The sequence below is a fragment of the Cyrtonyx montezumae genome, unplaced genomic scaffold, assembly GCF_038088225.1.
Source record: "Cyrtonyx montezumae isolate F1298 unplaced genomic scaffold, pur_monq_1.0 scaffold_25, whole genome shotgun sequence".
In the NCBI taxonomy this organism is placed as follows: domain Eukaryota; kingdom Metazoa; phylum Chordata; class Aves; order Galliformes; family Odontophoridae; genus Cyrtonyx; species Cyrtonyx montezumae.
The window spans coordinates 773,287-789,601 of NW_027071992.1; the positions used below are offsets into that span (position 1 = coordinate 773,287).

The 16,315-nt window shown below is 43.4% G+C and overlaps 1 protein-coding gene across 1 annotated transcript; it reads left to right on the top strand.

Moving 5' to 3' along the window:
• The first annotated feature begins 2,275 nt into the window (after nucleotides 1-2,275).
• On the top strand, nucleotides 2,276-10,473 carry CRHBP (corticotropin releasing hormone binding protein). Its single transcript, XM_065739704.1, has 7 exons — nucleotides 2,276-2,371; nucleotides 2,768-2,861; nucleotides 3,346-3,503; nucleotides 5,168-5,378; nucleotides 6,381-6,529; nucleotides 8,897-9,014; nucleotides 9,718-10,473. Exons 1-7 carry the CDS (start codon nucleotides 2,291-2,293, stop codon nucleotides 9,873-9,875), a joined length of 969 nt encoding a protein of 322 aa, XP_065595776.1. The 5' UTR covers nucleotides 2,276-2,290; the 3' UTR covers nucleotides 9,876-10,473.
• The last annotated feature ends 5,842 nt before the right edge of the window (nucleotides 10,474-16,315 follow it).

The window sequence follows — 16,315 nt, forward strand, 5'->3', positions numbered from 1 at the left end:
TGTGAATTGTTAATGTGACTCAACAGAATGGAAGAAAAATGGTACCCTCCTCATTTGCCCGAGGATTTATATTCCATTTAAATTGATTTTCCCTTCCAAAGTGCCAGAGGGACCATTTGAACCCTGTTTAAACTGTTGATTTTTCCTTCCTTTGTTAGGTGTTATCACATTTTCCAGACCTTAGCCTCATCCTTCACCACAAGCAGAGCTGGGGCAAGGGTCTGCATGGGGGAGGGCCCGTTTTGAGGGGAAGGGACTGGGGAGAGTCAGGAGCTGGCAGAGAACATGGAGCTGCCATAGGTCATCCTGTGTGGAAGCTGTGGTGCAGGATACTCCTCACCTCTCTGCTCCTTGTTGGCTGGGAAGCAACAGCCCCTGCAACACACCAGCCAGCAGCTTGCTGGCCTTCAGCCCAGGGTTATCTGCTTGCCAGGGCATCCCTGCAGGTAGTGCTGCACCAGACCTCAGCAATGCACTGCTGTTGGTATGGTTTGTCTGAGCAGATGCGCTCATAAGTGGACTATCAGACAGGTTGAGCTGCAGTGTCACAAATCATTTCCTCCTTTTTGCAGCTGAATTCAACCAAGCCTTCTGTATAGATGAAATCCGCACAAACAAGCAGTATCCCTCCTTCAGTGGAGGCATTCAAGAGTTCAGCAGCTGAGGTCTGGGCCAGAGGCTGTCAGGATCAGCCTGGACAGATGGGGGCTGGATGCTGCCAAGTGCCTGGAAGTGGTAATCTGAATTTTTACAGGAGCTGAAACAGAGCTCTGGACACAACTTTTAAGTGCTCTGTTTACACTCCTGACGTTTCCCAGAGCTGCCCTCACAAGCAGGCAGCAAGCAGCCCACCGTGCTGTACTTCTGGCTTGCTTCACCTCTTCAAGAAGCAAATGTGCAAACAGAGAAGAGCAGGAAGCTGGACTGTCCTGCAGGTCCCTCTGGTCCTGAGGGCTCCTGTTCACTGGGGCACTTCCCAGTACGAATGAGACCTCGAGCATCCTCTGACAGCTGGGGCTACAACAATTGTGGCTTTCCAGCAAAACCTCCATTCCCCAGAAGCTCCAAAGGATTTTAGCTTCTGAACTCCGTTAGTGCTTCCGACAGTGCTTTCCACAAACCACAGTACTTAAACCTTTCAAGGCAAGGACATGGAGATGAATTAATTCAGCCTCAGTTCATTCAGCCATTAACCAACCTGTTTCCCAGAGCAATTTTAACAACCTCTGTGCAACATAGTGCAGAAGTTTGGTACTGTCTTCTGTTTCCTCAGCATTCTTTATGCAGTACAGAGACAGCATAATGACAGAAGGGCTAGTGAGGAACATGATAGTTCATAGTGAAGTACAAATGTAAGAATTATAGCATAGTGAGGTCGAAGCCTCCAAGTGTATAGACAAAATAAATTTTATTATCATTATTTGACCAGCAAGTTGTGTGAAACAACTGGCAAGCATTCCTGCTTACAAGCCCTGAAAGACAAAGCAGAAGCAACAAGAGATGTTAGCATGATGCTGAGACTGGGGAGGGATGGTTACTGCATGCAAAGCATGGATGGATCACCTGAGGTCAGTGGTAAAAAGAACATGCCGTAAGACCAATCTCTGCTGACAATTGTCAGTACTCCACAGAGTTACAAATATTCATCCCCAGGTTAATCTTTTGAAGGAATTTCTTTGGTTTCCCTTGAGATGAGGAATGAGAAACAGCTATATCGGCTGTTCAGTGGGAAATACCCTCTCCGGAGCCTCCAGGTTTCCTAGTTTCAGCGAAAGCTGTGTCTGCGGGGTGGGCTGCTCGGTTTTGCCGTGTCCTTGCCGCAGACCCGCTGTCCGGGAGCAGGACAGCGCTGGGGCAGCAGGAGGAGCTCCGCGTCCGGAGTGCTGCCGGTGCCGGCAGCGGGAGCCGGGAGGGAGGGATGCTCCTCGTCTCTCACTTTGCTTTTAGTGCCTGGAAATCTCCGTGCCGAGCGAGCAGCCGGCTGTGCGGGAACGGGGCTCTCCCCCCTGGAGCTCTGTAGCTCCTCCAGACAGAGCAGCAGCACTGGCACTGCCAGCGCGGGGAGCGCGACGGGTGGGGAATTCGTGGCTGTGATTTGGACCCTCGTCATGCCCACGTACTGTGTCACTGCGAGAGGAATTCAGTTACCATGGTTTAACCTATCAGTACGGGGACCAAGTGCCTCCCCCCCCCAACTGCTCTATAAAAAGAGTCTCTGAAGATGCCCCGGAGGCTCCTGCCTGCCGGCTCAGAGCGACAGGTGCTCAGCGCGCTCAGAGGGGCTGCCACCATGCCGTCTGCCTTCCAGCTGCAGTGCCACCTCGTCCTCATCCTGCTGGCAGCCTCCAAGGGGGACACTCGGTACCTCGAGGTGAGCAACGGGGCGAACACACCTCGCTGCACTTCTCTGCTCCCTTCTAACTTTATCCCCAGCCTCTGGGCGTTGTACTTTGCCTGCTTGTGTTCCTATTCCCACTGCCCCTGGACACTGGACTGACGTTAACACAGACGCGCACCTGCATTTTCTTTTATTTATCTGTCCTTTTCTCAACCTTGTGCTTTTGGCTAAGGAACCTAGGGGCTCACCGTGCGGGGCTCACCTCTCAAAGACCAGCTTTCTCTCCGCCGCAGCAGCTCCCGACTGAGCTGTTATGCAGCTGCACCCCTTCTGGAGCAGGGATGCGATCTACCCGCACCTGCTCCGGAGAGCTGCAGGGAGGGGCTGCGCTTCGCACTGCCCCATCCTCTTCCCAATGTCTCCCCGCAGGTGAGGGATGCTGGCGAAGATGAGCCCTTCCTGCTCCTCAGCGAAGACCTGAAGCGGGAGCTGTCTGCAGGGCATACCTACCGGCGGTCTCTGCGTGAGTTATCTCAGAGGGTGGGAGGGTGCTGGGCGAGCTCGGGGCTCCTCGGGTGTGACAGGGCTGGGGGGAGAAGAGCAGAGCGTTATAACTTCGTAAAGCTGCGGCAGAGAGCTCGGAGCGGGGGTCTGAACTGGGGTCCGTCTGGAGCTGGGGTCCCACCAATGGAAGGAGGACAGAGGCTTAAAGCTGCAGCCCTGGGTAGAGCCCAGCTCCAGAGAATGGGGTGGGTGGAGAAGCTGTGACGAGTGAGAAATCTGAAAGAATTCAGGGTCTGTACGCCTGTGTGCGTGCACAGCAATGGTCTTCCACCCTGATACACTCTGTGTTACACCTGTGAGCATCCCTTTGGTTCACTGCAACCTCCCTCCTCCCTGCTGCTGGGTCCCAGTGCCAGGTCTGTCCCTGCTGTCCCTGTGCCCGGCAGCAGGCACTGGCTGTGTGCTGCCTGCAGGCAGAGCAGAGCCTGGCCCTGTCTCTGCAGGCTGCATTGACATGCTGAGCATTGAGGGGCAGTTCACCTTTACTGCCGATCAGCCCCAGTTGCACTGCGCCATATTCTTCATTGGTGAACCTGAGGAGCTCCTCACCATCGAATATGATTTTGTGAATATCGACTGCCAAGGAGGTGACTTCCTGAAGGTAGGGAGCTGCTGTTCATCCCCGTTACCACTTTGGGTGTTGGGTGCTGGCTGTGTATGGAAGGGGAGGGCAGTACGAGTGCACATGAGTGCCTCTGTGCACACAGCACTTTTACAAAGCATCTGTGACTGAAAAGTTTAGTCAGCGCAAGCTAAAACTCTTGACCGACTAGAAGGTTTTTCTCATCAATTCTGTTACCCCACAAGCCATGTAAGCTCTGATGGTGCATTCTGCTGTTACTGAGCCAGGCCCTCCACCCACAGGTCATTGGCTGGTTAGGACTTGGATATTTGCAGGAAGGATTTCCTAATGCCCCTGCCAGAGGTTTTGTTCTGACTCAGAGGGATGTTTGTGACACAGAGCCATTCACAGTTGAGAATGGGGAAACTTTGCTGGCACATTTTGCTAGTGGACAGGAAGGTTGGCTGAGACCTCAAGACAACTCTGGAGGTGAGGGCAGGCAGGAAGGCACCTCTCTTGTTCTCTGTCACCATGCTGCACGTTGTGAGCACAGCACTGAGCCCTGCATGCAGCAGCAGGCTGAGCTGCCCTGAAGCCCTGTCTCTCTGTTCCATACTGAGGTCTCCCTAAATGTTGCTGCATCAGCTGACTCAGCTTTCTGTGTGCCTGAGGATTTTGACCTCAGAGTTGCTTGTGAAAGCTGGACAAACATCAAGTGATCTCTAGGGCTTTACAGTGGTTTCCTTCCTATGATTATTGTGTCCCCAGTTCATTCATTATGCTGCTGTGTTTCTACAGGCAGCTTTCTTCTGTTGTAATCTGAGCAGCTGCTTTGCATCACTTTCAAGAATTTTCAGTTCCAGAGAATCTGGAGATCAGTCCTGCAGCTTTGCCACCAAAGCATACCACACATGTTCACAGGATTACTAACCTAAGTGGTGGCAGAATCTGGTCCTCAGATGCTCTAAGTGCTAGAAAGGAGTACTGAAAGATTCCCTGGGTGGAAGAGGGAAGTGAGAGGAAATGGCTGTGCTGGTGTCAATAGATTTCTGCTCTGATGTTTCCCTACACATGGGGAGGGCAGGATTTGTAGATAGCGCTGATTAATTTCTAGCCAAGTAGGCAGAGTTTGTGCTGCACTGTGCTCATAGAGTGTAGTGAAGGGAAAGACACAGGAGAGAGCAAGAACTCGGCCAAAAATTCTTCCCCAGAGCTTCATTGTGCTGTGCCTCTGGACTCAAACGCTGGTGCTCTGGGAGGCCCCTGGGCCCATTAAAGATAAGCTAAAGATGCAGGTAGTGGAAAACTACAGGTCAGGTCAGTGGCTCTAATGCTCAGGGCTCAAGAGGGCAACTTTTAGTAGCAATTGAATTGCTATACTAATGAACTCAGAAACTGATGTGAATTTGGTGTTGAAGCAAAAAGAATTGCTCTATCAAAGATGTATCACCAAAATAGTCAATTGATGGAAATAAAAACAAAATTAGGATTTTTATCTATTTTGTTCCTAAGTATTGATTGAAGCTCAGACACTTAAATGATAGAATGTAGATGAAACACAAAATTCTTTTTATTTGGAGGCTCTGAATTGGCCATTGAATGTCAAAATAAAGCAGTGCCCGTGATACTTCATGCTTCTTCATTCTTCTCTGCTGGCAGGGTGATGTACAAAAGCCCTGGTTTCAATTGTTGAACCCTTGCAGGTATTTGATGGCTGGATACTCAAAGGAGAGAAGTTTCCCAGTTCCTTGGACCACCCCCTCCCCACTTCACAAAGGTACACGGACTTCTGTGAGAGTGGTGCTGTCCAGAGGAGCATTAGGTCATCGCAGAATGTGGCAATGATCTTCTTCAGGATTCACCAGCCAGGCAGTGGATTTACTGTCACGGTGAAGAAAAATGCCAATCTCTTCCGTAAGTCGGCTTTCATGTTATCAACTGGCAGAACAAAAGTGTCTGTCGGCATTGAATTCTCTGATATTGCCTGCACTACTTAGTTCTGGTGAGTTTTGCCTGAGTTTTTGACTCTGGTTCAGTTTGCCTCTGAAAAGAAATAACGAAGTATAGGAGAGCACCTGAGCATTGCTTCTGTATTCAGAACAAGAAAGATCTTTTTTTTCATAGCGGGCTTCTCAAATTGAACACTTGTGTCTTACAATGTTTGGTTTTAACAAGTGGTATTAAACCAGAGATTTAGTCTAGTTGTAAGTTATTTCCTTAAGCCCATGAGCTGCCAGGGCACAAATAGTGGTCACTTGCATCATTTTTCCAGAAGTGGTAGTGATGCAGATGACAAGCTGCTGCCTGAGTTGTTAATGTTAAAGTTTAAGCCAAAATCAGTCTGCCGTTCTGGTTTCACAGAATAATTAGTTGGAAGGGATCCTTAAAGGCCATCTGATCCAACTCCCCTGCAATAAACAAGGGCAACTACAGGTAGATCAGGTTGCTCAGAGAACTACCCAGCCTTACCTTAAGTGTCTCCAAGGACAGGCTGTTTCTGTGGGATATGTCACAGGGTAAGGAAACCCAGCTATGAGGAGCAAGACAGGACCTGGGGGTTTGCTGACAATATCAGGTGACGATGAGTGAAAACAAATGGAAGCCCTGCATACATATTTAACATTTTTCAGAGTGGTAAAAAAAAAAAAAATACCTGATGTGCACATTTGGGTCATATGCTCACCCACTGACAGCTCATTTCAAAACTCTGCCAGACCTCATGCTATGCTGTAACCAATGGATGGAGAATGTCTAGGGAATAAATGTTCTTCAAGAAAACCTAAAAATACCATGTGTACTTTTCAGCATCTGTCTTTGATTCTCAGTTGTTAAACTGTTCTTTGTAATTACACGTGATTTTACTACATGTGGGCAGTAATGATAAAACAACTAATTATTGTACCTTCTGTGCCCCAGCCTGCAATGTCATCTCTCAGACTCCCTCAGGAAGGTTTACCATGGTCATTCCTCATCAACACAGAAATTGCAGTTTTTCTATAATTTACCCAGTGGTGATAAAAATCTCTGATCTCATCCTGGGACACCTAAATGGCCTCTTTTTAAAGGTGAGTAGTTTGTTACCTGTCAATTCACTACCATATGTGGTTTTTCTGGTGGGCTAGAATGGGGATGGTCACAGCTGTGGCTGTGAGGGCATGTGTTCAGATCACTGTGTGCTCAGCCTTGAGGGGTGGTCCTCCAGAGACCAAAGCTGGGTCCGTCTGATGTCACTGTAATATTGCAGAGACAAACCAACTGTGTGAGGTGCCATTAAGACATATAAATACTTTGCACTGTAACAAAGGATAAGAATTACATTAGAAATAAAGGAGTGCTCTGCCAGAGTTGTCTGTGAGCATTTAAACTTACCAAAGTACAAAGGTTGCTCTAAAAGAAATGTCTCCCATTTATTTCCATGGATTCTACAACAGATATAAAACACACAATAACACCATTCAGTAGAGCAAATTCTCAGCTACAAAGCACTCAGCATAGTCACCACTGCTATCCAGCTCACAGGCATGAGCTAATTGAGATGATCTTCGTTTCATGATGTGATTGCTATGTATGGTCATATTTAATATGACTTATGTTTCATATTGCTGTTGCTACTGCTGCAGCATACCATGTCCCTGTGCAGTCTCAACAAATATTCAGTAAGTGTCAGTGTGTGTGCTATTTCTCTGCATGGAGGAGCTCAATGCCACACCTTTACTTCATTCTCATTTCCATGTCAGGCACCATTCTGTCAGAGTGCCCCTCTGCTGCCATCTGTCACACAGCAGCAACACATAATGAAATACTGTTGGGAAGGTTCAATCTCTATTGCCACACCACCAACGTCTGCCTGACAGAGGCAGACATGAACCAACATCGTAAAATAGGAGACATTACTTTTGGATCAGTTCTCGTAGTAAACACTCTGAAAAAGAGAGAAGAGGGGGATTTGCAGCAAGGTATTACCACAGTGGAAAATGAGCTGAGTTTGGTTGATCCTCTGCTTGTTGTGCTCTGAGAACTCCTGGTCCATGTGCTCTGGCACACATCATTTTGCGCTCTGTGATGGCCAGGAAGGGAAGTCAAGAGATACTGGTGGCATCTTGTGCCTGGGAGGTCCAGAAAGGTACAGATGCTAAAATGTCCAGAGGGATAACAGCAAGAAAGTTTGTCTCCTGCTGCCAGTGAGACTGCAGCCTCAGTCTTTGCTGGGGATTGCCTATGTGTGAGCAGCAGTCAGGGCCCATGTCCATCATGGCAACGTGCTAGGAGGAGGCAGGGCGAGAATAGGTGTAAGATACAGGAGGCAGACAAGAACTAGTGGCAGTGTTTCTGTCAGTGGAAGACACAGGGGCTCATTCATTTTAGGAGACTGCTTCAAAGGAAAGTTTTAAAGAAGAGGTTAGAGCAAAATGTAGACACACCTGCTTGGTTTTGTGTGTCATACCTGAGCATGAAGGACAGCATGAATGGAAGTGCTAAGGCTACTTATTTTTATCAAGGTAAGAAGTGAGTGGTAAATGCTAGCCCAGTGTGCTGACTGCAAGCAAGCGTAGATCTGCTGATGCTGCAGGAAAAGAAAACAAAAAATGAAAAAATAATGATTGGGATGGGCCAGGCTTCAAAACTTTGGTGAAAAGAGTAACTTGTACTGAAGCTGAAAGAGGAAGAGGAGCTGTTAGGAGAACCCCAAAAGTCTGATAGCAAGGCCTAAGACTCAGGAGGAAAAATAACAACTCTCGTGGAGGATGGAATGACTTTGGAGTTGAAGACCCAGGGGAAAATGGGGAGGTCTCTGTGGGGAAGCAAGGAACTTTAAAGAGATGTTTAAATCTCACCTGTGCGGTGAAGGAGAACAAGAAGTGCAAAAGAGTGATCAACGAAAGGGCTGAGTAGGTAGGAAGAGCTTAGGAACAAGGGTCAGACTTGCAGTGCCAGAGACAGGCTGCTGGTCAGACAGTGGGAATTTGGTTTGCAGCATGGTGCCTGTAGACAAAACCAGCCACCACTAGTTGGCTTCAGCTATCCATTGTTATCTCCTTGCCTTACATACTGCTTTCACAAGGACAATGAAGATAGAGAGGAGCTGATTCACTACATGCGAGCTGGGTGGGCACACATGCAGCACTGACTGTTCATTTGCTTAAGTGTCTGAGCACCCAGGGTCAGATTGCTTACTTGCACCGGGAGCAGTTGGACCAACACCTTAACTACATGCCAGCAATTTTTCAGAACCCGCTTAGGTCTTTATTTGGAGTTCTTTCAAGAAATTTATTTATAAACATCAAATTGAAGTACTCTTGCTTGAACGGACTAATTTCACATAGGTTCAAGCACAAAGTACTTCTAAATCCTGGTGTTGAGTGAAGTCCTGTCTAGAGAACTCTTGTTTCCATCAAAACATGGCAAATAACTTTTAGTCTCTGTCTTCTTAGAATCCATCAGTGGGCTGCGCAGGAGTGGGGGACTTTGTGGAGCTGCTCGGAGGAACTGGCTTAGACCCAACCAAGATGTTTCCACTGGCTGATCTCTGTCACTCCTTTCATGGGTCTGGTGAGAGTTCCTCCTTCCTCATCCCTCTTTATGAGTGTATGTGTAACTGGTGGGGGTCATGCAGAGCTCTCCTGAGTCCAGGTGAATTTCACATGTAGCAGAGCGTGAGTGCCAGCATCCAGGAGCATGATGCAACTCCACTCACCCCTACAAGAATTACAATAACAAGATTAAGTTACACATATTTTTAAAATAATTATGACACGTGATTATTATTGTTAACAGACAAGCTTGGAAATACATAATAAATGCAGGCAGAGCAATTATATTCAGCTGTGGCATCTAAACTGCTTTCCTGGTGGTGTAAAGGAAGGGAAATCACACTTCAGCGGGCTGGGCGTTTCCAGCATTTTGATGTCATCACCCCTCTCCTTTCACTTACAGTATCCAACTGCAGCAATTGCAAGCATACACCATCCCCTGTGTCACATATATCCATGAGACTGTAGCTGAGAAGCATCTGCTGGAGCAGAGGTTACAGCACCTGATGAAATATCCAGACTGTTATAATGTAAAACTAACATGTGTAAAATAAGATATTTAGGCAGCAATACCAGTGTTAGCCAGTCATTACTGTGCTCAAATTTTCTTTGTTTCCAAAACCTTATTACTGCCTTGTAATTCTCAGTGCAGCAGATTGTTTTTCCCCCTCTCATATAATTTTATCTTAATGTCTTCTCTCTATCTTTTTTTCCCTAATTAGCCCAAATGAAGATTGGTTGTGACAATACTGTGCTAAGGATGGTCTCCAGTGGCAAACACATCAATCGTGTGACATTTGAGTATTACCAACTTGATCTGCAGGAAATAGAAAACAGAAAGGAGAACAGCATTGAAGAATTCTGCTTCCCTGGTATGTGAAAAACCAGGCAACGCGTTTTCATACTGCTAATCAGAATAATGTTCTTGCAAATAAAATAAATGTAACTTTTCTTTAACCAGGTGGTGTTATCAAGACTCTCTATTGTACAATCACGTTATTATTATTTTTCATACAAATCAATCATTTATATGAGCAAGGAGGAAAAAGCATATTTTTCTTTGTTACTACAGTTATCATTTTCTTCAGTATTTAATATCATTTACTATACCCACAATCAATAACAAGAACAGAAGTCTAAGTTTCCAGTATACGTATTAACAGGGGAACAGACACAAATCCTCTGTGCATTCAGTTTGAGCACATAAAAAAACAACAGTATGTGTAAACTTAATGCAGTAATGTTATCCTTTCATATCAAGAATGAACAAAAATATAAGGTGGTCAAATACATTTTGAGTTTTGTAGCAGGAAATCCAACATTAGTGTGTGTAAAAATGACTTGTTTGTTTATGATTATAAATGTACTATTTAATGACATGTTTTTAATAAAACTTTATAGCATGGATACTTCCTTACACAAACCCAAACATGAATAAATATGTTTAAAGAGTTGGCAAAATGTTATGATGTATTTTTCTGAAGAGCTCTTTTAACCTTCTGGGTAAACTTCCTAAATCTTGTGCAGTTTTCTGAAAATGACTTTGAGCATATGTAGTTGTAAAACAGTGGATAATTAAAGTGACAATAAGCTTTGGTTTTCCAATTTTGCGTATCCATTCAGGTGCAGTAGGTGCCAGCTGTTCACTTATATTGGCACCTTCCCTGTTTTAAGATTGTTAGTGAGGGGTCCAGCAGACCCATGGAGGAAGGTTGGTTTTCCAGACCTTTGATGATCCATAAGTAGAGTGTAAGCCTGTAGAGTTCTAGGAAGCACAGCAGAGGAATGGGGCCTTGTCTGAGCTTGGAAGCACTTACATGGATTTGCATGTTTTTTGGGGGGTGCTACCTCACAAACACTGGGGCCGACAGTTCCTTCCTTGATGTTCAGTTAACAGTCAACACTGACTGATCCAGTTGCATGCCTAAAACCTTGAGAGCTCTTAGTCTCTGGCTCTTAGTCTCACATTTGGTCACCAGAAATAAAGTGTCTTGAGTATCAGCTACATAATTAGTTCCCTTGGCCCAGCAGAAGTGGATGAAAACCTCAGTATGCCTTAAGTTTTCCCTTGATAGGGTTTTGTGAACCTAGTTCTGGATATTTGCTGACTTAACAAAAGAGGTTATTAGCTGTCTCGCTGATAGATGGATATGCCTGGCAGCATGGTCAGACTTGAGTGAGTGTGTCAGCACTGCACAGCTGTGCTGATGAAAGAGATCATGTGGCTATTTTGCTTTTATCCCCCAAGTCAGACAAAACCTTTTGAAATTTCCAGCAGCTCGGAAACATTTAGAGAGAAAAGCAGTTCTCAGGGAAGACAGAAAGGGGACCCAGAACCTGCAGCACTGGGGCTGTACTGCTGCTGGCTACTCTGAGGATTGAGCCCAAACTGTGGTGCTAGCATGTGCGGGGGGCTCAGCCACGCAGCTCAGAAATGCTGGTTCTCCAAGGACAAAATTCTAGCTCTATGAATTGATTTTTTATTCGTATTTTTTCCTGAAAACTTTGCAGTGATAGATGATTTATGTTTATGTTGAAAACACGGTGACAGACTTCAAGTCAATCAGTTCAGGACTAGGTCCATGATGGAATAAACTCACAATCTCTTGCTTAATTCTGTTAAACTGTGGAATTACCCATTTTTGGCTTTACTTACTTTTCACCCCAATTCTAACACAATTTAATTACCTCCAAAACTGAAAAGCTTTATAGAGAAGATACTTAATGCTTGGAGATTTGTATCTTTCTAAAATGTAGAGTGGTTGACTCTTACTAAGAAAAGTTACCATTTTAGATGGAAGAGAATGAAAACCAAGGCTTTGTGGATGATAGTATAATCACTTGCTATTTCTTCATATATAATACTCCAGTATGTGGTACTACAGGAACCAACTGTAACTTCACCTGTTCCTTTTAATCTACATAAATCCAAACACTATCTATCACATCACTCCACTATGCTGAATGTCTTGAAAAAAAAAAAAAATTAGACCCCACACAACTAGTAGACCTTTTGTCTGTGTTCTAAGCTCTACTGTATATACAGAATCAATACTCACTTCAACCTGTGTGCTTGTATTTATGAAAGCCTCTGTCATTTCAGCAACTGCAAAACTTCAGTCCTCAGAAATCAACTCATAGATGTCAAATGTCACAAATCCTCCCGGGTTTAGCTCTGGAGAAGTGAGGATGCAACGATTCTCTTTAACAAAAATAAAGGAAATCAAGACAAAAAAAGGGGGGGAAAGAAAAAGCCACTTAACGTTCATATACTAATAAAAAAAGACAAAGCAGTGTAAAATATATATGAATCACATGAAAATCTGTTGAAAAAGGTAAAAAAAGAATACATCAGTTAACAAGGTTATAGTCTGTAGGCTTACAAGAGATGGAATGCCTCCTAATAATAAAATAAATAAAATAAAATAAAATAAAATAAAATAAAATAAAATAAAATAAAATAAAATAAAATAAAATAAAATAAAATGATAAAATAAAATATAAAATAAACCAAGCTCCTAACAATCTAAATAGAACAAACGTCTTTGAAGGGGCTTTGTATGCAAATACTGGTTTTTAGAAGAATTTGTACGTCCAGGAATTAGGTACTCTGACACCTTGCATTGTAGGCAGAATAATTAAAACTTACAGTTAACATAAAAATTCACAAAATTGTTGGGAGACATGACTGACCAGTTTAAAGCAAGCTCTGATGTCCAAGAATGAAATGTTTTTCTCCGTATTTTTAATTTAGCATCACCACTGATGTCCCCCTCAAAGTGAGGTGTACAAGGTAGCTTGATTCCACTCTGTATAGGAGTGCCTTGCTAGATTAACATGGAAAACTGCTGAACTTGAACTGTTGGGTTGGGAACGACTGAAAATCTTTTCAAGCATCACAGGAACTGCAAAGAATCCTAACCTTTGTTATTACATGTTACTGTATTGTTATTGGTAGGGAAAGGGAAGCAAAATCAACAGTTCCTACTGGAATCTCAACCTTGGAAAGCAGTAGGATAAAGGAAATGATTCAATTCTCACATTTCTGTAGCAACATGAAATCCACGGTGGCTATTCAGAAAGAATTGCCCAGAGAGTGGCTAAATTTTCCACTTTAAATAAAGTTTAATGATTAGAAGTCCACACAGTGTATCTTTAGCTTCAATGTCACTAACATCATTACTATGTATAAATGGAATAAATCATTAACAATAAACAAGATAGTAAAATAATTTTATAGTTAATTTTACCCAGAAGAGAAAATGGAAATGCCCTAGAGATAGTGAGAAGATGACCAGAACATCTGCCCCTACCAGCAGTGCTACCTCGCCTATGGATCAGTCATCCGAAACAACTTCTGTTGTGAGGTTTCTGGCAATAGAAATAGAAACACTATCACAGGACCTACCAGGAGCAGATAACAGGCTGATGCAGACTTGTTCAAGTATTTTTGGTTTTTAACAGAAAGAAAACTCTTCAGGAACAAAGGCAATTCTTAACAGGTTAAGGTTCAGTATATTTTTTAATTTATTTATAATTGCTACTTTTGAAATAAAAAGCTCTGCAAAATGATTGCAATTTAAGAAGACTGAAAATATGAGGCTTTTCAATGATTTCCTGCCTTGTGAGGTGGCCTCCTGTTAGATTCTTTGCTACTGAAGCAGTGAAAAATAGTGATTCTTTTGTAGTAATGTAGTGTCCCTGTAATTATATGTAATAGTTCTTTTGAGTTAAGATTGTTCTGCTAAACTAATGTTGATTTTATCTTTTATGACTGACAATGAAAATATGTGCTCAAAGACAAGTGCAGTCTTTCTGAATCACACTCTAAGTGACTTTTAAAATGTCTTTAACTATCTGCCCTTCTAACATTGGTTCTATGAGATTATATCCTGCTTTTCTTCAGCAGAGAGCTGATCTCCCAGAAATATCCCAGATCTTCTGATCTGTAATAAGGAAGGAGGTAGAACAGCAAGCAAAGTAGATTTCTGAAACATATTAGGTTCTTGATCATATAGTGACCTTCCTACTGAATATCAAATCCTGAAAATGTTAAGTACATCTCTAGGGCCACCAATAGGCACTGGTTTTATACACCAAGCAGGTTATAAGCCACTTATAGGGCCCATATGATTTTGTTCCTATAGGGTGTAGAAGGCTCTGAACTCCAATGTTATGCACTGGAATGTATGTGACAGCAGTTGTGCAACATCAACCAAATTTTCATTCTTAAGATCTCAAAGAAATTTCACTTTATTCCATGAAATACATACTTCTTAGGACCTCAACACTTTACTTACTCAGTTCTAAACACAAGCTAAATTATACTTCAAGGAAGTGATTCATTATAGACATTTTTATTCAGAGTCTCATTACTTCTGGTATCTGAGTAACTTTCTTGTTGATAAATTGACACAGTTTTCACTTTCTTTCTCCACATTGCTTCTTAACTTTAAAGATCAGCAACAACTAATCATAGCAACTATGGATTCTGTGTGCACATCACTTCCTATTAAAGGAAATGCAGTATATTACACGTGAGTCACTACAAAATGAAGTTTTCATTATCTGTTCTTTTGAATAAAATTGATATTCATGGTACTGTGCTGCTGTGAATTACCATAAAACCATCAATTACAGTGTTGACTAATAGTTTTTTTATAACTTTGCTTCTCAACATGAAAGCAAGCAGTTTTATAACCAGAATTATCCTTTCCTCTATACTTAGTGCTCTATAGGGAACACATACACCACTCTGAAGGATCCAAGCATGTGCTTAATAACAAGTGCTCAATGCCCATTTCTTGCAGGACATATTGTCCATAGATGTCACACCATAGACAGTCCCACCCTGGTACAGGTACTGGAGGTTTTCCAGGGGCATCATGGTGCTCTGCAGCATCACCTGGAGTTAGGACACCAGAGCTGGAGGAGTAAGTGCTTCTGGCCTTCAAGCTCACAGGCAGGAGCTCAGATGACCAGCTCTCCTCCTTCCATGTTGTCACATCCCCAGTTTTTCTTTGCCTGCATTTCCAGAGCCCACAGTGAGTCACAGACTTGAGTATTCCAGCCTCCCACTCTGAATGTGAGCAAACTGTTAGCACTGAAGCCAATCTCAGCTCCTATCTCGTGGCAAAAGCCATGCCCTGGGACATTTAACTCTGCTTCAGGGAAGCAGGCACTTGGGAAGGGCTCTCCTTTATGTGTGAGAGCAGCAGAAGCTGTTCTGTCATAGTCTGTCCACTGAGATCCAGTGACCATTGTACATGCCTTAGAAACTCACAGCTATAGGCAGGCACTGGCATATATTTAAGTAAAGCATTATGTAAAGCTCAGTCATTAAAACAATCTGAAGCAGTAGTAAAGGGTATGACTGACTATTTATCACACAATAAAAATAAAGATTACAGAATCATCACAATAGCAGCTGATGAAAGATCATAATAATTTGTCTTAAGAACAATTATTATGTCTTTGGAAAATTCAGCTTTAATTAACTGTCAGATAACAACCAATACCTCCAGCACACTAGAGCTGACTGAGCTCAGACAGAAAATTTGGTGATGATGACTCCTTCTGACACCTCGTTCAGATGTTAAAGTTTTGATTATGCTGACAGGGAACTTGCTGAGATCCCTGGTGAATATCACCTTGCTGTGTCTGCTCCCAGTATACTCTCCCTGGTGCTGAGAAATCACACAAGGTGCCCAGCTAAATAGGAGCTGAAGATATGCAGCTCCACAGTCTATAGCTTCTACCAGCAAGAGGTATTGTAGCACTGCAAGAAAAAACAGGTGCCTTCCAACATCAAAAGCACTTAGATGTGGATTTTGCAGATCTGAAGAAGCTTTCAGGTATGGAGCTGAGGATGCGGGGAGACAATCAAAACCAAACATTACTGAGAGGCATTCACACAGTTTTGAAATATGTAATCTGTATTAACAAGGAAAATTACACTCCTCCTAAGGGTTTTGTGGCTCAAGAACTACATCCAGCAGATACTACACAAAGGAGATTTTTTGTGGTGGCTTTTGTGAAGATATCACAAGATGTGATAAAATGAGCAACATTTTAAGGAACTCTTGACTTCAGCCTCCCTTAAACAGAGATGCTATAGTATAGTAAACTGAAATTTAAACTGGACACCACTTAGAGGAAATCTGAACACAGTCCTGATGTTCTGGCTTCTCTTGGAAGTATTTTGGCTTGGAAATGTATCTCTTCTCCTATGCAGAAGGGATTGTTAACATGTTTCAAACTTTGACGTAATTTGATTAGATTTAAATAAAATCTTCCTTCAGTCCCACTGCTTATGACAAT